The 24765-nt window shown below is 45.4% G+C and overlaps 1 protein-coding gene across 1 annotated transcript in view; it reads left to right on the forward strand.

Annotated features, from left to right (window-relative positions):
- Positions 1–448: 448 nt before the first annotated feature.
- LOC311233390 (polyubiquitin-B-like) overlaps positions 449–24765 on the forward strand; it is a gene marked incomplete at both ends in the record, with an annotated part of 55512 nt that continues 31195 nt past the window's right edge. The window contains one exon of the mRNA XM_084320365.1: positions 449–1134. Within this exon, the coding sequence (XP_084176491.1) occupies positions 449–1134 (686 nt within the window). The remainder of the gene's footprint in view (positions 1135–24765) is intronic.

Consider the following 24765-nt stretch of genomic DNA (forward strand, 5'->3'; position numbering starts at 1 on the left):
TATATAACGTGTTGCACTTTTTTTTTTCTTTTTTTTTTACAATACAGGTGCAGAGATGCAGATCTTCGTGAAGACCCTCACCGGCAAAACCATCACCCTAGAGGTTGAGCCAAGTGACACTATTGAGAATGTCAAGGCCAAGATCCAGGACAAAGAAGGCATTTCCCCAGACCAGCAGAGGCTGATCTTTGCCGGCAAGCAGCTGGAAGATGGACGCACCATGTCCGACTACAACATCCAGAAAGAATCCACTCTCCACCTTGTCCTGCGTCTGAGGGGAGGCATGCAGATCTTTGTGAAGACCCTTACCGGCAAAACCATCACCCTAGAGGTTGAGCCAAGTGACACTATTGAGAATGTCAAGGCCAAAATCCAGGACAAAGAAGGCATTCCCCCTGACCAGCAGAGGCTGATCTTTGCCGGCAAGCAGCTGGAAGACAGACGCACCATGTCCGACTACAACATCCAGAAAGAATCCACTCTCCACCTTGTCCTGCGTCTGAGGGGAGGCATGCAGATCTTTGTGAAGACCCTTACCGGCAAAACCATCACCCTAGAGGTTGAGCCAAGTGACACTATTGAGAATGTCAAGGCCAAAATCCAGGACAAAGAAGGCATTCCCCCAGACCAGCAGAGGCTGATCTTTGCCGGCAAGCAGCTGGAAGACGGACGCACCATGTCCGACTACAACATCCAGAAAGAATCTACTCTCCACCTTGTCCTCCGTCTGAGGGGAGGCATGCAGATCTTTGTGAAAACCCTTACCGGCAAAACCATCACCCTAGAGGTTGAGCCAAGTGACACTATCGAGAATGTCAAGGCCAAGATCCAGGACAAAGAAGGCATTCCCCCAGACCAGCAGAGGCTGATCTTTGCCGGCAAGCAGCTGGAAGACGGACGGACCATGTCCGACTACAACATCCAGAAAGAATCTACTCTCCACCTTGTCCTCCGTCTGAGGGGAGGCATGCAGATCTTTGTGAAAACCCTTACCGGCAAAACCATCACCCTAGAGGTTGAGCCAAGTGACACTATTGAGAATGTCAAGGCCAAGATCCAGGACAAAGAAGGATTTCCCCTAGACCAGCAGAGGCTGAGCTTTGCCGGCAAGCAGCCGGAAGACGGACGCACCTTGTCCGACTACAACATCCAGAAAGAATCCACTCTCCACCTTGTCCTGTGTCTGAGGGGAGGGCAGTAAAGTGTAAACATGAAAGAAAGGTCTACAGTAGAGGTTGAGCCAAGTGACACTATTGAGAATGTCAAGGCCAAAATCCAGGACAAAGAAGGCATTCCCCCAGATCAGCAGAGGCTGATCTTTGTCGGCAATCTGAATAAACTAACATATTTAGATAAGGTTATTTAGCATTATTACATGGCGTTTTAACAATCGCCAAAATGCTTGATTGTGATTGGTCAATAGCGCTCGGTTGCCCCTGACAGCGGTAAATTATTTCTCGATAACTGACCGATGTCATGGGCAACGCGCAATAATGACCGTTGTTAAGGGCAACAGAGTGCTATTGACCAATCACAATCAAGCATTTTGATTGCAGTCACGAAAGCTACAGTAAGCATTACCATTATGCACAGCTGCACTACATCAGGTGCAATCAGACCACACACCAGCCGGCTGTCGGCGATGACAGAGGAGCCACAGACAGAACAACTGCGTCTGCATTTGATCTCGTCTTGTCGATGGTGTAAAATGAATTAGGTATATTGTTAGTAAGTTAGCCATGTAATAAGCGGGATAATGTATAGCTATACTCGGTCATTGTCGCAAAATAATTGACCTTCACTTATCACTTCCAGAACTCTGTGTTGGTCAATTATTTTGCGACGATGACCTCGTAGCTATACATTATCCCTTACATATCATTCATCTGAAAACAAGATTCTTCATCTGAATGTTTAACTTGGAAGCTGAAAGGATAACCTCCAAAATATTAATACTTATACAATTGGTTTTCATTGCTACCTACTGTGCAATACTCATAAGTCTCTTCTAGGCTCACATTTGGTTCATAGTGCCTCAAAATTATTTCGTTTTGATTTATGACAATAAAAACTATTCTAAGAATAATAAATAAAGTATGTATAGTATATGTGTTTTGTAGACATCCGGCTCTTGACGATATTTTATATTTACAAGTGTATTTTGCGTTCGGAAAAAAAAGAAGCTATCGTTCTCTCGAAAATGTCAGGAAAATAGAAAGATTCCGTCATAAACGGCATTTATTGGAATATTCTCGAATACACTAGACACGTTGTCATTTGTCGGCCTATTTATGAATACATTTACATTTACATTTACATTTAGTCATTTAGCTGTGCGACAAGACAGCAAGAAGGGTATAACTCTATCAGCTGAGTAACAATGTTCATCAAAGTGTTGCGTGTTACAGTGTAGGTTAGTTTATTAGGACAAGTGCATGACATTAAGGTTAGTCGGGGTTAGTTTTTTTTTTTTTTTTTTTTTATCATTTCTGATAATGGTTGAAGAAGTGAGTCTTTAGTCGACGGCGAAAGATTGGACGGGATTCGGCTGTCCTAACTGGGATGGGTAGTTCATTCCACCATTGTGGGGCAAGGACTGAGAATAGGCGGCTTCTCTTTGATGACCCTCCGGGAGCTTGGATAGGAGTAGATCTGAGGCGGCCAGAAGACGCAGAGCGTAGGGGTCTTGAGGGTGTGTAGTTAGAGACCATTGAATAGACGCTAGATTAGACGCTAGATTATCGATAGTATATGTGTACTTATGCACGCTATAGAAGCGAGCTGAGAAATCGATTCTTGTAGGCGCCGTAATGGAGGTCTCTTTATTATGATTCAGTATTCTATTTGTGTTGTATTATTAGTTGTACTGTCACTTTAGGTGGTGGGCGTGCTCACGGGGGTGTGGCTCTAATGGGAGTGTTTTATGGAATTTCATTCACCTTTTCACGTCTGACAGTTCTCGTGTTTGACAGTTCACAGAGGTTGACAGTTCACTGAGAGAGGGGGTGAGAGTTAGGAGAGCATATTTTCTTTTGACCGCAATAATGCAAAGCGCAAATCGCAAATCGTATCTTGTTTGTCTCATGATGAAGCGAAAGAATAAAAGCCTCAAAAGTGTTTCCTGGACGTGGAACGGAGTTATTTCACGTTGCGCGTCAATTGTTTGAACTCCTCCACTCAGCCCCTCGGCACTACCTGTCTATGACAGTCTACTGCCGCAACATAGGCTCAGCTTCTTCCCCCAGGCCATCAGAGCCCTGAACAATGAACATTGAGTGCCACAGAACACTGAACTATCCACACACAAGCACACATGAACACACACACGACACGCACGCTGTGCACGCTCACACACTAGCAGCCACTTAACACTTTAACATGAGCGGGCACACACTCATGCCGCACACACGCACACTTATGGCCAAAAGGAAAGGCCACTTTAAATTAGAATAACAGGAACAGTGTATTGCACTACCAAAGCTACCTAGCATGTCCTATACGCTCTGTAAATAACTATATGCTCTGTAAATAACTATGTACAGATACCGAGATGTCACACCATGTTACCTGTTACCTGTTTATTGCACAATGTTGTTTTTTATTGGATTCTATTATATGTTGTACCACTGTATTGCACATCGTTGCGGGCAAGACCACCCGCATTTCATTGTATACTTGTATGCCGTGACAATTAAAACTCTTGACTTGACTTGACTTGACATAGTCAAAAGAAATTAAGCAAGCAAACAAAAGCGTTGATAAGAAGGAAATCAACTGGGACTTCCGGTACGAGAGGAAACGGGTAGCACGCGTGTGCTGGAGCTCCTGGTCAAATAAGTAAAAAAACGGATGAATAAAGACCCGAAAAGAAATAAAAAATGGAGATGCAATCAAGGAACAAGGAGGAAACAAGGAATGAGAAGAAGAGAGAAAATGAGGGATCTCTGAGAAGGGAGAATCTGAAGATACAAAATCCCCGTCGCAAGGGAGAGAGGGACCAGGTGGAAGGAGGAGGTGGGCCGGCCGCGCTCGACAGGGAAGTGCCAGGATGGGCGGTCTGCATGCAGGCCGAGATATTGGCATATATGAAAACAATGATGAAAACAATGACGGACGCAATATTGGCGGATATGCAGACAATTACGGACACGATAAGGACCGATGTCGGGAGGCTGGGGGAGGAATTGAAGACGGAGCAGGAGGATATCGGGGGAGAAATGGATGCGGGACTCGAAGCGGTCAATGAAAAGATGGTGGAACAGGGTGAGAGCGTGGCGACGTTGGAAGGGAGAACGGCAGAGGCGGAGGAATGGGAAATGAAGATACACGAAGTACTGACAATTGCAATTCTACAACAAGAAAAAATGAAGTTAAAGCTGTCGGACATGGAAGGGAGACCGCGGAGAAATAATACCCGGTTATGGAGATTGGAGGACGGAGTGGAAAGGGAGTATATGGCCCTGTATGTGGTGATGGAGATTCAGAGAGCCCACGGGGCGCTTGCGCCGAAGCAACCCGCTGGCAGGCCCCCCGAGAGCGGTTACTATTAACTTTTTGAGATTTGAGGTGAAGGAAATGATAAGGAGACGTGAAGGAAGAGACGAGGTGAGACACGGGGAGGCGAACGAGAGGAGTACATAAAGAACGGATTAACCACCCCAGCTATAGACAATAATGCCCAATGGAACACATACACGAATGCGCACTATAATCACTGCAGATAGAAATAATTAGGAGGGTAAATATACAACACATAGAATAATTGGAGGAGTAAACATGCTACACACAGAGAATGGAGAACTATAATCACACAGAGGTTTACACACATTGGACTGGGATGAAGGAGAGTCAATGGAACATGGGACTCGAATCACGGGAGGACTGGAAGGTGGGGGTCTCGGAACAGGAGGAAAAGCAGACAGAGAACTTTGACCAGGAGTTCTAGCACAATAGACAACACTAATGTTGGACAATTATAGTGAGAGGAAGGGGGGCCAAGACATCAGGCACCCCTCGCCACTAGGCAGAGCCCTCTCAACAGGAGAGCCAATACTCTGCACCTACCAGCAGGGGAGAGGGGGAGACACATGGATCCCCCGTGCACCTTGGGAGCGATTTATGTAAAGTATATATGTTTTAAATGTGCACATGGACAAATATGAAGGACAAGAATTCAAAATGTTGGACATGAAGAGAGGCTTGGAGAGCCTCCTGCGGGGGGTATCTTAGTCTCTGGGGGGGGGGGGGGGCTTCTCCAGTAGGAGGGCTGATCCCCCTCCAAACCGCCAACCGGGGAAAGAGTGTGCTTATTGTATTGTTAGTTTCATTTGTGTGTGGTGATGTCGGTGACATGGGAGGTACAGTGGGTTTCCTGGGGTCCTCGGCCATCGTGCCTGGGCGGTCAGGTGTCGGGACCGGGGGGGCACCGGGCTTGGCGTCGCGGGGGGTCGGGGGGCCATTGAGGCGTGGTGCTTAGACCTTCTGCGGACCTGGGCTTGGGGCTCTAGTGGGCCAGGGGCCTGGCGGTCGGGCGGGGGTGGGTGGGGGCTCTGGGGGCTCGGCTCGGTGCATGGTGGACCAGGATATGGGGGTGTTCTATCTCTCGGGGAGGAGGGAGGGGTCTCTCACAGGGGGATCAGAGAGGCTGGACTTTGCCCGGCGGGGCCCTGAGTGTTGGGGGGCCGATGGGCGTGGGGTGGGGCTCTCGGGGGCATGGGGAATAGCGGGCTTGGCTCGGTGGGGGGGAGTCCCCTATCCTTTCCTCTACTGGGCCTGGCCCAATTGATTCAAGGGACCCGTGTCGATGGGGGCCCGGCTACGGGCGCAGCGGCCTAAGATATGGGGGGCGCCAATGGGCTCAACTCAGGGGGGTGGGGGTCAGCGTTTAGGCAGTTTGACCCGGAAGAGTGGGATCCCGTGGGTTGTGGGTTGGTTGTGCGTGGGGTGGGGGGCTTGGTGGCATGGGAGGTAGCGGGCTTGGCTCGGTGGGGGGGAGTATTGCCCCTCGCCCCTCTACTGGGTCGGGCCCAATCAGATTCAAGATGCCCGTGTCGCTGAGTGCTGGACCCCGCGTGGGACGGACCTGGAATGCGGGGGAGCCCGGTTTCTAGGGGGGGAGGGTGGGAGGTTCCTCTGGCGGGGGTCTGGGAAGATGAGCGCAGCCGAGCTCAAGGGGCCTACATCATTGTACTGTTGTGTTATTGATGTTATTGTATATGTTGTGTTGTATGTCTATGAGTGTTCAATAAAAATGTAAGTAAAAAAAAAAAAAAAGGAAATCAACTATATTGACATTACGGATTCCTCGAGTCGCTTCGGGGCGCTGATCTTGAGGGCATCATTGGGACGCCTGGATCATCGCTGCATTGGAGGAGCGCGCCATCACTTCTGAAGGCCTGACACGCAGACCAGCAATAGAAAGCTAAGTAACTTGTTTTATTCAACTGTAAGCCTTTCGTGTTATAAAAAACAAAAACAGTGTGAATGAGTTACTCTGCTCGTCCATTGGGGACCGGTTGTTGGCTGGCTGCGTCGTCTTGCGCTCATGGACATTGCGCGGCTTAAGCGGCAGCTAATTGATTGATGGATTGATTGTTCATTGAGGAGGACTGTGGATTATTGTATAGTTACTAGGGATGGGTACCGAATTCGGTACTTTTGAGGTACCGAACCGAAACACGTCGGTACTACCGAGTATCGAATCAAGTGAGAAACCGAAAAAAAAATTAAAGAAAAAGAAATTACTTATTTTTTTTTTAACTTTTTTCTTTTCATGTCAACGTTCACACGCACAATATATGCTTACCTAGGATTTGACTTGATTCAACAACAAAGCAGTCGGAGCAATGACAAGCCGAAAACTGTCGAAATTGTAGTTATTTGAAGTTTGTATTTTTTTTTTTACGACTGAGGTAGGTAAATTAAATTTCTTGAGACTAAAGTACAGAAAAAAAGGTACCGTTGGGTACCGGTATCGATTCACAGGTACCGGTACCGGTATCGGTTCAAATGTGAAAGGTGCCCATCCCTAATAGTTACACTTGAGCTATTGAAGAATGGCGTCAGGAGGATCAAGTGTTGATACTAATGGCTCAAGGGTGGATGGGCAAAAAAAAGAAATTAAACTCACTGCCAAAGGCATGGCCTATAAATTGGAAACACTTCATAACGAACGTCACGCAAATGTTCGCAAAATGAAAGGTCTTATGAAGGTATTGAAGCAGCTTATGGAAGATAATGACAATGCTTCACAGGTGCAGTCTGAATTGGAACATTTGAATCAAATGGTTGAAGATACCACTCTGTTACACAAATCTGTAATTTCTTTAATTTCTGAAGAGGAACAGGAAAAAACAAAACGAATGGTTTGAAACAATATTAAAATGCAAAAAGGGATTCATGGATGATGTAAGGCAGTGGCTTTCTGAAACTGGGAAACAAAAATACAGTACAAGTGCCAATGTTTGTGTACATGATTCCCCCATACCTGTAACACAGCAAGTAACTCCCGTTGAAATACCTGATGAACACTGTGATGTAATTGAAGCTGATGATGAAATCAAACCAAGTGACAGTGTGTCAAATTCTGGAAGCAGAGGTTCAGCCAATCGAAGCTCTGTTGGGCCTAGGTCTAACATCTCAACCACGTCTTCCGCACGCAAAGCTGAATCTGACATGGCCGCTCTAATTGCAAAACAAATGCTATTAAAGGATAAGCATGCAATAGAGCAAGAGGAAGCAGAACAAGAGGAGCTGCTAAGAAAGAAAAGGTGCAATTAAGAACGGAGGAAGAAGAGCAAGAGGAACAGCTAAGAAAGCAAAAGGAGCAAAGAAGAAAAGAGGAAGAAGAGCAAGAGGAACAGCTAAGAAAGAAAAAGGAGGAACTAAGAAAGAAAAAGGAGCATCTTGAACTTGAAATGGAAATAGCTTCAGCAGCAGCTAAAGTCAATGTGCTAAGAGGCTCTGGAGGATCTCGTATTTCAACTAATATGTCTGTTGAATCTGATGGCATGAGCTCTTATTTCCGAAGAGGACAAAGGAATGTTCAAACACTCAGTGCTGAAGCACAAACCGCTACAACCACAGCTCAGAATCTACAACCACAACCCGAATTGTCAGGACACACAGGGGTCAAGGGACAAAGGACATTACAGAGCACTCAAGCACAGCCACGGATTCAGCACCAAAGCATTCACCCTGCACCACAACAATCAATCAGCAGCAGTAACATAATCACTGTTTTAGAGAAACAAAATGAAATAACAGCTTTGCTAGTCCAACAACAGTCTCTTTCATTCTTGCCTAAAAGAGACATTCAAATTTACGATGGTGATCCTTTACATTATCACACCTTCATGAGGTCATTCGAGCACAGTATTGAACAGAAGACTGACAACCATATGGACTGCTTGTACTTCCTTGAACAGTTCACTAGGGGGCAGCCTCGTGAGCTTGTCAGAAGCTGTCAGCATATGGCTCATGACCGAGGGTATGTGAAAGCTAAGGCTTTGCTACATGAGCACTTTGGGAATGGACATAGAATTGCTTCAGCCTACATGGGAAAGGCTCTTTCATGGCCACCAATAAAATCAGAAGATGTCAGAGCTCTGCAAGCATACAGTCTCTTTTTGAGAGGATGCTGCAACGCCATGGAAGAAGTGGAAATGATGTACGAGTTGGACATGTCTGCCAACATGCTAGCCATCATTAGAAAATCACCTTACAAGCACAGGGACATATGGAGAACTGTGGCCTGTGACCTGCAGGAAAGGCGTGGCCATAGAGCTAGATTTCCTGACATTGTTGACTTCATTGAACGACAGGTGAAAATTACAAGTGATCCAGTGTTTGGCAATATACAGGACACACCATCAGCAGCAGCACCTAAGGATGTGAGGAAGTCCAGCAATCAACCATATACAAGGGCAAAGGAAAGTAGCTATGCTACCACCATTGCAACAATTGAAAGGAAAGAGGAACCTGGAACAAAGATTGAGAGAAGCTCATCCAGTACAATGACTTGTTGGTTTTGCGGAGGTGGACACACATTGGATATGTGCTCTCTATTGGAAAGGAGGGTGCATAGCGAGAAGATTGGCTTCTTGAAGAATCATAATGTGTGTTTTGGCTGTTTGTGCATTGGGCACATGAGTAAAGAATGTAGGCAACGCCTCTATTGCAAAATATGCAATCTCAGGCACCCTAGCATACTTCACATGTACCACAAGGAGGAGGGAACAGATCAAAGGCCAGCCAAAAGAAAACCGGAGACAGCAGTGGGCAGTGCTCCGATCTCTGTACAATCCAGTGGTCTTACAGGGGCTGGTGAGCAGGACTGTACACTCTCTATAGTACCAGTACAGGTCAAATCTAAAAATGGACCGGATACAGTATGTACATATGCCTTCCTGGATCCCGGTAGCTCAGCATCCTTCTGCACTGAGGGGTTGATGAACAAGCTGAACCTCACGAAAAGAAGGACAAGTATTCTCCTTAGGACTATGGGCCAGGAGAAAGTGGTTGAAAGCCACATTATTTCAGACTTGGAAGTGGCTGCGTTAGATGGTGACTGATTTTATGAACTCCCTGACATCTACACGCAGGAAGGCATGCCAGTCCACAGAGGCAACATTCCGAGACAGAAAGACCTTCAAAGATGGCCTCACTTGGAACATGTTTACATTTCTGAGATTGACTCTGGGATTGACCTGTTGATAGGAGCCAACGTTCCCAAGGCATTGGAGCCTTGGCGAGTTATACGGAGTGTGGACGAGGGTCCATACGCAGTCAAAACTGTGTTGGGTTGGACTGTGAACGGACCTCTCGGAAGAAAATTGGACAACCAGAATCGTCCAAATAACGGGAGTTTCTTTTTTGAACCGAAAATTGGAAAAGAAAGAAGAGCGAACAGACGATTCTGTTGCTTCCAAGAGAGCGAGGCGGCGTGACAGAAACGTAGACAATAACATTAAGTTTGAAAGCAACAATTCTGAGGACCATCACATGGATTTCAAGCCTGTGTCCGAGGAAAAATCGAAGGGCAACATTGATACAGGAAAGAAATTCAGAGCTAAAAGAGAATCAAAGAAGGAAGCACTGGCGAGTCCAAAATCGAAATGGCCAGTTGAAGATTCATACACAACTGACTCTAGGGACAAAGCAAACGATGACACTACTTCTGAAATGCCCCGTGGCTATAAGGGCCAAATTAAAACGAAAAGGTGTCCAAGGAAGAGGAAGCGGTGCCGGCTCAAAGACAAAAGGTTTGCCTTCAACAGGAAAGAGAGGTGAAAAGAAAAGAAAGCCGTGAGAACGTCAGAAATTGAACTTCATCAGGAAGCGGAAGAGCCATGAGGACATCAGATGTTCATATTCATTGAACCCCATAGACTGGTGATACATAGATATACACCCATAGACTGATACATAGATATACACCCATAGACTGATGCATAGATATACACAAATAGACTGATACATGGAGATATACACCCATAGACTGATGCATAGATATACACCCATAGACTGATACATGGAGATATACACCCATAGACTGATACATGGAGATATGCACCCATAGACTGATACATGGAGATATACACTCATAAACTGACTTTGCCACTTTGGATTACAGTTTTTTTTTTTTTTCTGACTTGACTGACCAAGCGATCATAAAGATCCCTCCTTAAGGCTATGTGCTAGTAACCTCTGGCCCTAGGATACAATTAAGAAAGAAGAAAAGGACATTTGCGAGAAAATTATAAAAAAATCGAAAAAAGAAGACACTTGTTTGAATAATGTCAATAATTGTGCCTTATATTGAATGTTTTTCTTGTAGGCTCCTACATAATTTACAATTGTGTAATTATTACATTTGAATAATTAGGACCGGTAACGAAAAAAACTATTGTTTGAATAATTAGGAGCGGTAACGAAAAATAACTATTGTTTGAATGATTGTGCCTTATATTTAATGTTTTTCTTGTAGGCTCCTACATAATTTACAATTGTGTAGTTATTACATGTGAATAATTAGGGGCCGGTAACGAAAAAAGCTATTGTTTGAGTAATTAGGGGCCGGTAACGAAAAATAACTATTGTTTGAATAATTTAATGTTTTTTCTTGTAGGCACCTACATAATTTACAATTGTGTAATTATTATATTTGAATAATTAGGGGCCGGTATGTAGGCGCCGTAATGGAGGTCTCTTTATTATGATTCAGTATTCTATTTGTGTTGTATTATTAGTTGTACTGTCACTTTAGGTGGTGGGCGTGCTCACAGGGGTGTGGCGCTAATGGGAGTGTTTTATGGAATTTCATTCACCTTTTCACGTCTGACAGTTCTCGTGTTTGACAGTTCACAGAGGTTGACAGTTCACTGAGAGAGGGGGTGAGAGTTAGGAGAGCATATTTTCTTTTGACCGCAATAACGCAAAGCGCAAATCGCAAATCGCATCTTGTTTGTCTCATGATGAAGCGAAAGAATAAAAGCCTCAAAAGTGTTTCCTGGACGTGGAACGGAGTTATTTCACGTTGCACGTCAATTGTTTGAACTCCTCCACTCAGCCCCTCGGCAGTCGGCACTACCTGTCTATGACAGTCTACTGCCGCAACAATTCTCTTATTTCCTCAACAGCACACACACACACATATACACATACGGGACACGCTGTTATCTCAGTGAAAACAGCTCTGATTATCCTAAAACTGGTAACATAGACTACTTACCTTAGATCAGATGTTCTCCAAAAAGATTATTCCAATTCCTGATCGCCATTCGAAATATCAATCGCGTTTATTGATTGATTATTGGCTTCTGTAAATATATATTCCAGGCTGCTTTCCATCTCGCGATCACTTCCCTCTTCATCAGATCCCTCGCCAGCATAGTGGAGCCAGTAGGCTCCCCCCACAGAGATCCACCAGTGTAATCGAATGGCCTGCAGTTACACAGGGATAGACGATAGGGGGCAGTATTTTCCAATCGGAGCTCCTAGAGGGCCTGCTGTACCAACGGGAGACTCGGTTGATGAAATATGAATTCAGATCGCTAATAAAAAAATCAAACGACAATTAGCTTCGTCGGCACTCAACGGGGGGCATGAAATAACGACATAACACGTTGCTGGCACTCAAAGTGTTAAAGGCGGATGGATACCACCAAATGAAGTATTGGGTCTAGTATAAATACTGTATCCATCGCAATATCAGGCATATTTTTCGAGAAGAAAGAAGACATAAACCTGTGGGGAAAAAAACTCAAAACTAAAAAATGGCATAGCGCAAAACTGTTATATGTTTAAATTGAGAGTTCAACTTCCTTACACAAGCAGAAGATGAAAGATGCATTGGCCACAGCCATAACAGACATTCCTCTGAAGCCTGCTTTATTTATGGGTGCAGATAGTTGCAGACCTATTTCTGGTGGTTCACAGATGGCAACATTATAATATCTACTATAATTTAATGAGCTGGCGTCCCAGGGTGAGATTTATTTTAATTGGGTTCCACGCTGAAAACGTTAATAATTAACTTAAAAAACAAAGAAACTTCGCTCTAGGCTTTCCCCGTGACGTTTCTTGAGCTGCCCTCATATTACCGTGTTGAAGTGTTTAATTCCCTGTCTCTCTCCTTGGCCCTGGGGGTCTAGTTCTTCTTGACCTATATTTTCAGAGATGTAGGCCACAACACGTCACTCCACTACAGAGGCAAAACAAAAAAATACAAATCCAAAAAATACAAAACAACAGATACAAGTCTGCAGTCTTTCACTGCCACACGACAGCCGGTTAACGTTAGGTTATGACTATAACCAAGTTCTGTTAACACTTAGTGAACGCTCAGCGTTTCATGCATATATCTCGCTTCAGCATATATACACTGAATAATTTCACAAATGTACCTTTAAATGCCAGCATTCATCTGGCCACACCCCCATCCGCTTACCTATATAAGCAGGGATGGTGCCACACACTCATCTCCTTCCCAACAAATTTCACCACAATGAAAAATCAAGGGCCGCAGCGGCGTCTAGACGCTGAGCGTTCACTAAGTGTTAACAGAACTTGGTTATAGTCATAACCTAACGTTCTGTATCACACTAGCTCACGCTCAGCGTTTCATGCATAATAGGAGCTGAGCGGGAGCTAGAAGCTCGACAAATGTACCCTGCTGAGGCCCCCCACAACCATCAGATCAGGGAGGACCGAGCCCCCCCGACCCCCCCTAATGGAGGGCACCCCCCCTAATGGGGGCTTCACGGGAGGGCGACGGACCCGACCGTGCGAAGAGGTACTCAAGCAACTCAACGCACAGGGTGAGCAGACCGTGGCTTGACCCCACGACTACACACACGCACAACCCGCATGCCACCCGGGAACGAACGGAGGGAAAAACCTCGTTACTGCCCCCAGAATCACGGGGTCAAGGGTAAACCCAACCCCGTGGCAAGGCCGTAGCAGCGGAGCGCGAAGGAAGACCCAGACCCACCAAAGGGACTGGACCCCCTGGAACGGGGGCCCGGAGAAGTCCATGATGCCAGCATCAAGACCCCACCAGGTGGGCACTTAGTGACCCCGCCCCCCACATCGCCAGCGTATTCGGACAAAGGCCCCTCAGCCGAGCGGGCCCTGTCCCCCCAATAGTACACCGCCTGGCACACTGACCCTGCAGAACAGGCAGTCAGCATGGCCGTAAGCACACAAAAAAGGTTAACCAACGGAAGCAGGCAGCGCACCGGGGAAAAACCAGGCAACAGGCTATTAACCCTAGCCTGGAGACTGTGGACGAGACAGGCGCCAGAGGGGACAGCTGAACACAGCCGCTCCGGCGGAAGGAGCGTAAGCTGGCGGTGTTGCATGACCAAGCCTCCATTTAAAAAAACCCACCCAGAGGGGTTGAGGCAGAGAAGGCTGACACGATCGGCAGACGTCATGAACGTGCAGGGGCACCCTCAAACGGTGAACCCGGGAGTTGACACTGCTCCAACACACCAGGGAATCAACCACCTTGGTGTTACCTAATGCGGTGGTTGTTCCTATAACCCCTCAAGAAAAAACTCCAAAACACACCTGCAGGTATACACCGGCTATACCGCAGTACAAGTGTTTCAGTTTTCAAAAAAGGGTTAACCCAGGCCTACGGGTCGACGAAACATTACTTCGGACCGGGCCTGGCGATACAGGAAGCACAGGGTCACCAGAGGAGGTCAAAGACCATCCCAACAGGCCCCTCTTTGCCATGCGTGAGAGAGGAGCGAAAAAGAATGGAGAACCCGCCCCTAAGCACACCGTACTTGGTATTCCCAGGCGGTCTCCCAACCAAGTACTAACCAGGACCAACCTGTGTAGCGGCCGAGATCTGACGAGATCGAGCGTGTACAGGTTGGCATGGCCGTAAGCCATTACGACAGTGCTGAGTAAAAAACGTACCCAACCAGGGTCTCCATAGTGCTTAACCCTGTGGCACCCGGACCAACCTGGCATTTTTCCCTCTGAAAAAAGCCCAAGTCCCTCAGGGTACCAGAACAGCAGATCTGCATCCCCGGCGGACAACGGGTTCAACTGATCCGGACCAGCGTGACCAGAACCAGTCCCGTGCCCTAACCACGGCGACATGCCTACTCCAGGAGAAAGGGCAGATATGCGTGTCGATCTTAACATGAAAAGAAGGCGCCACCCAGACGTTCGGGCGAACCGCGCCTGGTGGCCCACCCCCAGGGCGTGAGACCCCTCTACATATGTTCAGATCCATTCCATCATCATCCCCCAGACATGAACGAGAATCCGTCGATAACCAACCCAGGTCGTGGGATGTGGTCGTCGGAAGAGGAAAAACCTCCATCCCAGTTGCTTTATAAAAACGCCGTTTTAACCTCAAGCAACCAAGGCGTGCCAGTCAGTCGCCTGTTTACAGCGAGCTAGCACTATGCATGCGTCGGGACACACCCACATCAATGAACAGGCTATTTAGACCTGTCATTGAATCCCCAAGGCGCCCAGGGGAACGACAAGAGGGGTGTGACACTTCCTAACTCCAACTCTTTTTTAATAGAAAAGAAGGAAGCACCAACAGCATGTATCCCAGTCTACACAGCCGGGGGTAAAAAAAATTCGCATTTTTACATCCCACCACCCTCCCATAGGAAGGAGACGGGAATCCCCAGAGAGACTTCCCACACGAGCTGTACAGATTGAAAAGAATATATTGCACCTTGAGCCATGTAAAAAATTGGTTTTTAGGGCTCTCCGGGGAAGAGGCACTGAACCCATACACACTCAATAATCGAATTGAATCGAATACATACACAATAGAATAGGACACCTTCTAGAGGGTCCACTCACTTTGACAATCTGAGGAGGAAGGCTCTGTACTCTGATGGAGGCTCCCTCACATGGAAGGAGGAGTCCGAACTCACAGAAGGCCCGAATAGGCGCTTGGTGAGGAGGAGCCCTGACCACCCCCCCGAAACAGATCCATCACATGGACCTGAACAGCACACGGAAGTCCTACCAACAGAGACGCGCATGGTGACGTACTCTATGGCGGGGGAATTTCTGCGGTGCACACGCCCAATATTCCAGGCCGTGGGACCAGGAAACTCCCCCCCCCCCCCCCCCCCCCCCCTCACCCCGTAACGTGCCGAACCGCAACGTGACAGGAACCTTGAAGGACAGGGGGTGTACCCCTGACCAACAGAAACAAGGGGAAGAGGAAAGGTTACCAGTTCACCCCTTTACGACCCCACACCCATGATACGATGTAATGACAAAAAAAGAATATGACACAGTCATAGTCAGCTCTATGAAGCGCATGAGCTAACATGCTATCTGATTTTTACTAAGGAAAAAACACAGAATAGAGAGGGCTCTCTAAGAGCCCCGGTCCAACATACACATGTGCTTCTGTGGCCAGTCCAACCCAGTTGTAGGTCACATGACACACACAACCCATCATCACCTACAAAAAATGGCAAAAACACTCTACAGAGGAACGCCGTTTTTCATAATGAGAGAATACATAATTCTCTATTAATATCGGCCACAGGCCTTGCTAAGCACACACGACAGCGACCAAACAATCTTTTTTTTTTTTTTTATCCACTTTTTCTCCCATTTTTCCATATTTTCTCCCATCCCAATTTCGTATCATCCAATTCAACCCTCCCCTGTCACGAACGCTGTTTCTTGCCTCCCACAAGCCGGCTGCAATGTGGACTAAGTCATACATAGCACAAGTCCCCTCCGGTACTTGAGGTAACAGCAGTCGCATCTTTTCACCTGCGCAGCTCGATCTCTCAGTGTCGAGGAGTAACGCGTGGGAGGCTCACGCTGCCCCCGACACTTCCTGATTCTACTGCGCAGGCGCACCAACCGACTTGTAGGAGTCGCTTGTTCACAACGTTCGATCCCCACCCTTCAGTTTTCCCTCCCCGTAATACGGCCAATGTGTATTACTGCGGACGACCAGCCAAACTGAAAAACAATGTGGAGAGCTGGATTCGAACACGCGAATCCTAGCGTCTCCACACTGGTGGCGAGTGCCTTGCCCACTACACCACCTAGCCGCCCCCAAACAATCTTTTCTTTTAGGAAAATAAAGTTTCTCCAGCAGTCATAGCACAACCTCAGCAATCAAGCTAAGGGTTACATCGCATCCCTACCACACAAAGACACAATGTAGTGCAACAACATGTCTGATAGGAGGATGAAAAAGTCCCCAGGGAACCGGGGGAAAACACAATCCTCCTACTTTACCCTTAATACGGCCAGTTAAAACAGGAAACCTGTTAATATGTGAACACACTGTTCATTGTCATCACAGGCTGAGAAAAGAATATTCTTTCACTCATTTGTCACTAAGCATAGCTTCATAGGTTAGTTACCTTAGTTGTGAGTACACGGTACATAAAAACACACATGATGTTTCACAACCAGATCATTTTCACATCTGTAACAACAACCCGATTTGCCCGGAGAAGCTAATTACCAGTGACAAGACAGTTCACACAAAACTTGCGTCGTATCCCAAATGTATTGCAGCAACACACGTTTTTGGAAAACAGCGTTATTTACAAAACATGTAGAAGGTAAAGCCAGAAGACGCGTATAAGGTCTGGCCAAACCTTTGTCCTACCCAGAGCGTAGATCAGCGAAGTGCAGTCTCAAGACACCGTAGAAAACACAGCCATCCTGTGTTGTTCGATCTGGGCAGCGTTGCCGCTCCACCCGTCGCTACGGTCCCCTTGTTGACGCAATCCTTGCCGTCCTGGCTCAGGGCAGGGTCGACGAACATCCCCTGTCAAAGATGACGTCGTAGTCAAGAGTGTAAAACATGTTATAATCAAAGCACGTTCAACAGAGTAGCATTAAGCTAACGGCCGCTCCAACCGTCGGTCGCTACTGCCCCTGCTCGCGAGACGCCGAGCGAACGGCGCACGTGACCAGTGGGGAGCTCGCGGCGGCGCGCGAGTAGCCGGAGCTACCCCGCGCTGGGCCTTGTCCGATAGCAGCAAGCTAACGTTACCTAGTGATCACAACAGGCTAGCGCCGCAGCTAACAGCTGACTGGCTAACAGTAGGCCCAACCTCTGTAGGCCACGCAGTGATCCCAGCAGGCTAACGCCGCAGCTAACAGCTGACTGGCTAACCGTAAGCTAAGCAGCTATCACCTGAACTTGTACACAATGATATAACACTCACCCAGACAGGCCGCCGTTCTGAAACCCTCCTCACTTTTTAAAAGAAAAGAGAAACAAGATGTCAACACAGCTTTACAACGGTGATTTTACCAACACCCGACGGAGCCAGCACAATACCAAACTGGCCTGTGTAGCTGACTTGAACATAGATCTTCCGCTATCGAACATCTATGCACATATCTCCTCGTGAAGGAATACTCTCATTTGGATATGAAAGAAGGGGCTACACGGTGACAGAGAGATACCCACTCGTCCAGAAAACACAGGGATCACCAGTGTTAATGGTCGCGGCCCACTAGTTAAAACTATAATGGTCTTCAGACCAAGGTCTTCTGTCGCCTAGGAGGCTGAATAAAGGACCCTAGCCTGGGGCCGGTTTTCATAAACATTGTCAATTAGCCCCCATAGCACTAACAGACAAGTGAAGCCTGCCAGCAACAGTACTCACCCAACCTGAAACCCACCGCTTCTCACAACAGCGGCGCGTCCTACAGTTCAGCTGTGGCCTGAAAGGTTTCACCCCAACCAACACAGCAAGGAACTGCAGTTGAGAAGCATGCAGCGGCGTGCTCCCAATACGAAAACCGGTGGAGGGTTTTAGAATGATCACCATCTTCCAGACACTCCAGTGACGAAGACAACATCGCCGTATTTTCTCGAAAATAGTGAGAGAGAAAATAAAGATATGATGTCAACGTATCTCCTTGTTCTTCCTTTCTTTGTAAACATTGCTTTTCCAGTCAATATTTTTCTCCACGTCAAGTGGGCATATGAGCAACACGTTGCTTGTGATGAAATTTGAGAAGGAGATGAGTGTGTGGCACCATCCCTGCTTATATAGGTAAGCGGATGGGGGTGTGGCCAGATGAATGCTGGCATTTAAAGGTACATTTGTGAAATTATTCAGTGTATATATGCTGAAGCGAGATATATGCATGAAACGCTGAGCGTGAGCTAGTGTGATACAGAACCCTTTCACTGTGACAATACAGAATGTTAGCCTGCCCCGCCTTTACTATCACACAACTGATAATGGCGGGGATGCAGAGCTAATGATGCTAATGATGGAGCATCACCGTCGGTTGTGTGATAGTAAAGTGTTAACCTTCTGTCGTGTGGCAGTGAAAGGGTTAAAAGCCTAAATCCGGGCCGTTCTTTAAATTATATCACAGTACGGTTAATTACATTCGTGAAGAGTTTTTATTATGGAAGTACTTTACGAACCCATTGTAAATAGGAATATATACATTTTTTCTATATATATATTTTATACTTGTGATTTGAATAAGTGACTTAACTTGAACAACAACAGGCATAGAATAAATACAACATATGTATATACCCGTCATTGTCGGATTTTTTAAATATATAATCTATAGGGAATATAGGCTTGGATCTAAAGGGATATAACACTTTACATTTTCGTTTCTTTGTTTTAGGCCTAGTTACTTCACGTCCCTCGACTAGCCTCGAAGCGGCATGTAGTAATTTCAGGCATTATCCAATAATAGTAATACCATTGGGTTCTGCTTAGGGGTGGGTGGGCACTCCCATGAATTAAATTATGAATGGTGACTCTAAAATGTATATCTATATAGGCTATTCATCATATTTAGTATTGTAATCTATACTATTTATTATTTATTCCGCCGATATTTGTCCAGTAACTCCTGCCAGAGCTTTCCCACCACACACAAGTGTAAGGTATCAAAACGACCGGCTTGGTCCAACTCGAGTTGCTATTACTTTTTGGAAAGTTTCACTGCACCGTTTGGCTACAAATCGACTTTAAAAGGGAGAATTTGGTCCATAAGGAAATGAATGGCAGAACTAGAGTGTAGAAGCTGCATTTTTGTAAATGGAATAAATGGAATTGGACATTTATATCTCAACTTATGACCATTTCTTTGAAAGTCATGCTCCACATAGACACGAATGGGCTCTCCACTCTAGCTAAAATCAAAAAAATGTACCGTTCCTTCCCTTGTTTTCCGATCGCCACACAGGCCACAATTGTCGACGGAATTATCACATAACCCTTCACATGTATCTTTTGAACCGTTTGTCCTACAGGGTATCCGCGGATCCTTAAAAACTTAAAAAGTCTTACATTTGTTTATCAACAATTAAGGCCTTAATTTGTCTTAAAATTTCTTAAATCCATCTTTCAGAGGTCTTAAAAATGCCATAGACAGGAAAGATAAAATGCCATGTCATCTTATGTTTCATTATGAAATCTGGGGAAAAACGGGTAACGGGAGATAAAGTCAGACTTTTTATTTACCGTGTTGCAGCATCACGCAGACCGGAATGGAGCGGAACCAACAGAGGTCCTGTTACGCACCCCAGTAGGGAGACGCAACACAAGGCCACAGACAGGGTAGGTGAGGGTGCAGTGACACAAAATCCAAGAGACAATTTGCAAAATAATAATATTTATTTTACAAAACACAAAACTCAGCAACACAGAGAGCAAGGAGGACCTACCAGTGGCACCAAATTAAATATCAAAAGGAAATGAAAGCCCACCCCCCCTTACAGGCGTGGACGCCCAAAAGTAAAGGTGGTGGTGCTCACTTCTAAGGTTGGTGTCTTTAACAGTAGGTCACCTACGTGATGCAAAGTGTAGACCCAGGGTATCTTCCTGTCCTCAATGTCCCTGTGTGCGAAACAAAAGATTAATACAAAAGAAAAGCAATCACCATAGGCTGGGTGACACAAGAGAACAAAATACACGGGTTAACAGAAATGTGCAACAAACTATAATGATTTAAACACAACACAATGAACCAGAGCTTTAGCTACCAGCTCTATACCAAACTAATGCCAAAAAGGCCACAGCTCTACAGAACACACAAACAGCACAGAACTAAACTAAACTCCTAAACTAACTAACAGCACCAAGTGCCAGAGCCTTCACCACCTCTATTACCAGAACACACAGAGCTCTCCCCCAAAGACACAAAATAGTTACCACAACCAAACGAACCAGGGAGCCTACTAACACTGCACACAAATGGGGTATATGAAGGAGTGTGGCGCTTGATTGCTTGACGAGCCTCAGCTGCTGCTCCTGCTGCTGCTGTTGTTCTTGATGCTGGAACTGAGACACCTGAGAATGGGGATATGTAGACACAAGAGGGAGACAAAAGAAAACAAACACATGCCTATACAACAGCTACATACATTACCCCCTCTATATATACACATAAGGACACCGTCCGTGTTTGCCGGGAACTATTTCAGCAACGGAGTCTATAGCTAACGTTAGCAAGCACTAACGTTGCATTTAGTTATGGGAAAGTGCAAATTTTACGAGAACTGGCTCGACAACCCAGTGTTTGCATCATGGAACTATTTCAGCAACGGAGTCTATAGCTAACGTAGCCCCTTTCGTGACTGTGATGCACGCCAATATGCTTTGGCGTGCATCACAGTCACGAAAGGGGCTATAGCTAACGTAACGTTAGCAGCGAAGCCTGCTGCAAACGCCGCAAAACAAGATTTTAAACTGGGGACGGTGGGAGTGAAAGCAGTCGAGTTGCACATGCTGAGCTCTAAGCATACCAACAAAACCCGCCTGCAAACTAGTATTTCGCATATCAGCCTCCACCTCAGCTGCGCCATCTCAGGTAGGACTACCGGCAACGTGTCATGTATGTTGTGTATGTCATAAATGTCACTATGAATCGAAAATGGGGGACCCTGATGTAAACGAGACAAATGTCTTTCTCTGGTCTGCATTCCCTTACCAATTGTGTGTATTGAGCCGTACTGTATTGTACCATTCTGCAATCTGTTAAATAAAGTTTTCATTCATTCATTCATTCATTCATTCATTCATTCATTCAACCTATTAATACTATATCTATATCTGTACATATATCTTACTTACTCTTAGTTATGCTGCTGGCTAGTACGACTTGAATGAATGAAAACTTTATATAACAGATTGCAGAATGGGTACAATACAGTACGGCTCAATACACAATTGTTAAGGGGATGCAGACCAGAGAAAGACGTTTGTCTTGTTTACATCAGGGTCCCCCATTTTCAATTCATAGTGACATTTATGACATACACAACTGAACATACTGTACGTGACATCATGACATTTATGACATAGGGACATACATGACATACAGGTATATATAGTACTGTTACATTTGTGACATATACGATATGCAAATATACAGTACTGTTACCCAGAGATCCTAACAGAAAATATATACATATGATGGGGAGGAGACTGTACATTAGGAGGGGGTGGGTGGGTGGGAGTAAATATATACATACGGTGGGGAGGAGACTGTCCATTAGGAGAGGGTGGGTGGGTGTCTTAGTGTCTTTATACCTGTATCACTGTACTACACATTAATTAATACTACTCTAATACAGCTCTGTACATACATCTGATAGCACTATTACTCAATAGTAGTACTAATGAATATGCTATATACCCAGTTTAATCACCTGTAGCCTACATTGTATATTACTTTTGCACTTTACTGTTACAGTTGCACTCTGGTTGAAGGCCAAACTTCTTTTCGTTGTACTGTACAACTACTAAGTGCTTTTTAATGACAATACATTTGAATCTAATCTAATTTGTTCTAATGGAGGAAGTGGCAGCAAAACCACTGAAGAGAGAGACATAGAAAGAGAGGGACAGCAGTCTGCCAGTGAGGTGGGTCCGTGTACGTTTTTCAAAAGGAAAAACGAAAAACGGAAATACGAGGTGTTTCCTATTTCCGTTTGAAACCAAAATCGAAAAAACGGGGAAAAACTGAAATACGGACCTGTTTTTCGTATTTTGGTATAAGAATCAAATGAAAAAAAGGAGTCAATAATGGGCCGTGTACGTTTTTCGTTTTTGATGTGAAGAATGGAGAACGGAACCACGTGACAAGTACATTTTTCAATGTAAAAGCCATGCACGATCTAACGTTAACGAATATGTATAACGTTATGAATAAATACATAAATACATGCATACAGATCTATACCAGGGTAACGTTATGATACATACATTTTTTGTTTTGTGCATTTCATTTAGACATGATATTTTATGTGAAGTAATAGCCTAATAATATGGAAATAGCCTGTGTGGTCTGTCCCAAGCAGTGTTGTCTAAACGCACGTTATACAGATATCCTAGTTCAGTGGTCAGCAATAGGCGGCCCGCAGGCCGAAATAGGTCCGCCAGCAATAATATCTGCCGATCAGATTATTTTGAGAATATGATTTGTGATGAAGACTCGCTTTATTGTATCGGAATCGGGAGATTTAGGTAATGCTACAACCTTATTTTCACCTAAACGAGGCGAGCCGACCTCGGAGCTGTACATTTAATATAATAAATATTGGTCTATATGTGCAGTCGGCCTTGACGAGGCAAGTGCGCAGCTAGGGACCGTCTAAAAAGTGCAACACCGAAAAGAGACACTGCAAAAAGATTCAATAACTTCACGTCATACAGTGTATAGTGTCACCAAAATCACTGCACACATCATCAATGGTATCCTATTGGTTATACTACAACACTTAGATTTGGAAAAAAAAGCTTTTTCATAATTCTGGGGATTTTGTATTGGAAAAAAACATTAAATATCTTCACTCTTATAGAGTGTAGTGTCACCAAACTCACTTAAAGTGCCACTTGCAGGTTAAACCCTATACAATTATGGGTAGTTTACATCATTGACCTAATTTCATTATTTATTTTTTTCCATTTGACGCCGGAAATTCCACTCAGAAAGGATTAAAAATGTCCACGCACGAATAACATGTATGGAGCCAATCAAAAAGCTTATCAGACGCTATCAGTGCCGTGACGTCACTGCAGGTAACTTTTCCCTACCTCTCATCCACTACAATGGAGTTTGCCGAGCTCAAACAAGGGACTAAACACATTTAGCAATTATGCCACATCAATGTGGAACGCCCGGGATCATCCCTATGTTCCCCGGGTCCTATGTTCCCCGGGTTCTATGTTCCCCGCTTTGATTGATTAATAGATTGAAAATTTTATTAATTTTTATTATTTTATTCATTATTAATGTCCGCCTTGTTTCGAACGGTTAAGCTTAGGCCCTCTTTCGAACTGGTTAAGGTTAGAGTTTGGAATCAGGGCTGGTGGTCTAAAATGTTCAATCAATCAATCAATCAAAGCGGGGAACATAGAACCCGGGGAACATAGGACCCGGGGAACATAGACATGCTCCCGAACGCCCTACCCAAAGCTGTAAAGGAATGTGAATCACTACCCACTTTCAAAACCACTCTCAAAGAACACCTACGGGAGACTGCAATTCGAAACTGGCCCCTGTAAATGTCTTGACCCAACCCCCTCAAATGTACAGTAAATTACCTAACCCAAGAATACACGAGACCCTCTTCTTAGAACCAAGTATGGTTTTGTCGATATTCCAATGTACAGTTTCTCTTGTACAGTTGTACAGTTTCCCACACCCTGCCTACCCAACCCCCCACCCCACCCACCCAACCACCTCCAATGTACAGTTCGCCCCCCCCCCACCCCACCTACCCAACCTCCTCCAATGTACAGTTTCTACGTCAAATGAATATACTCTCTTTTTTAGACTCTTTTTGTATCACAAACAGTACTGTATTTGCAAATCTGGTATGTCATAGATGTATAGATGTAGCAGTACTGTGTATGTAAGTTGTGTATGTCATATATGTTATGATGAATTGAAAATGGGGGACCCTGATGTAAACAAGATAAAAGTCTTTCTCTGGTCTGCATCCCCTTAACAATTGTGTGTATTGAGCTGTACTGTACTGTACCCATTCTGCAATCTGTTAATAAAGTTTTCAATCAATCAATCAATCAGCTAGCTTGCTAGCCGGCATTCTCGAAACTCCTAACTCCTGTATACCTTTGTCCTCACAAACAAAGTATTCTGCCAGGGAACTTATGGACACGACAGTAGTAGTAGTTATAAGGTGTTTGAGCTTGTAACGTTAACGTTAGTTAGCTATCGTGGTAGCCCGTTTCGTGACTGTGATGCACCGAGTGCATCAGTCACGAAAGGGGCTAC

This window comes from Notolepis coatsorum (genome assembly GCF_963971535.1).
Source record: "Notolepis coatsorum genome assembly, chromosome: 8".
Classification (NCBI taxonomy): domain Eukaryota; kingdom Metazoa; phylum Chordata; class Actinopteri; order Aulopiformes; family Paralepididae; genus Notolepis; species Notolepis coatsorum.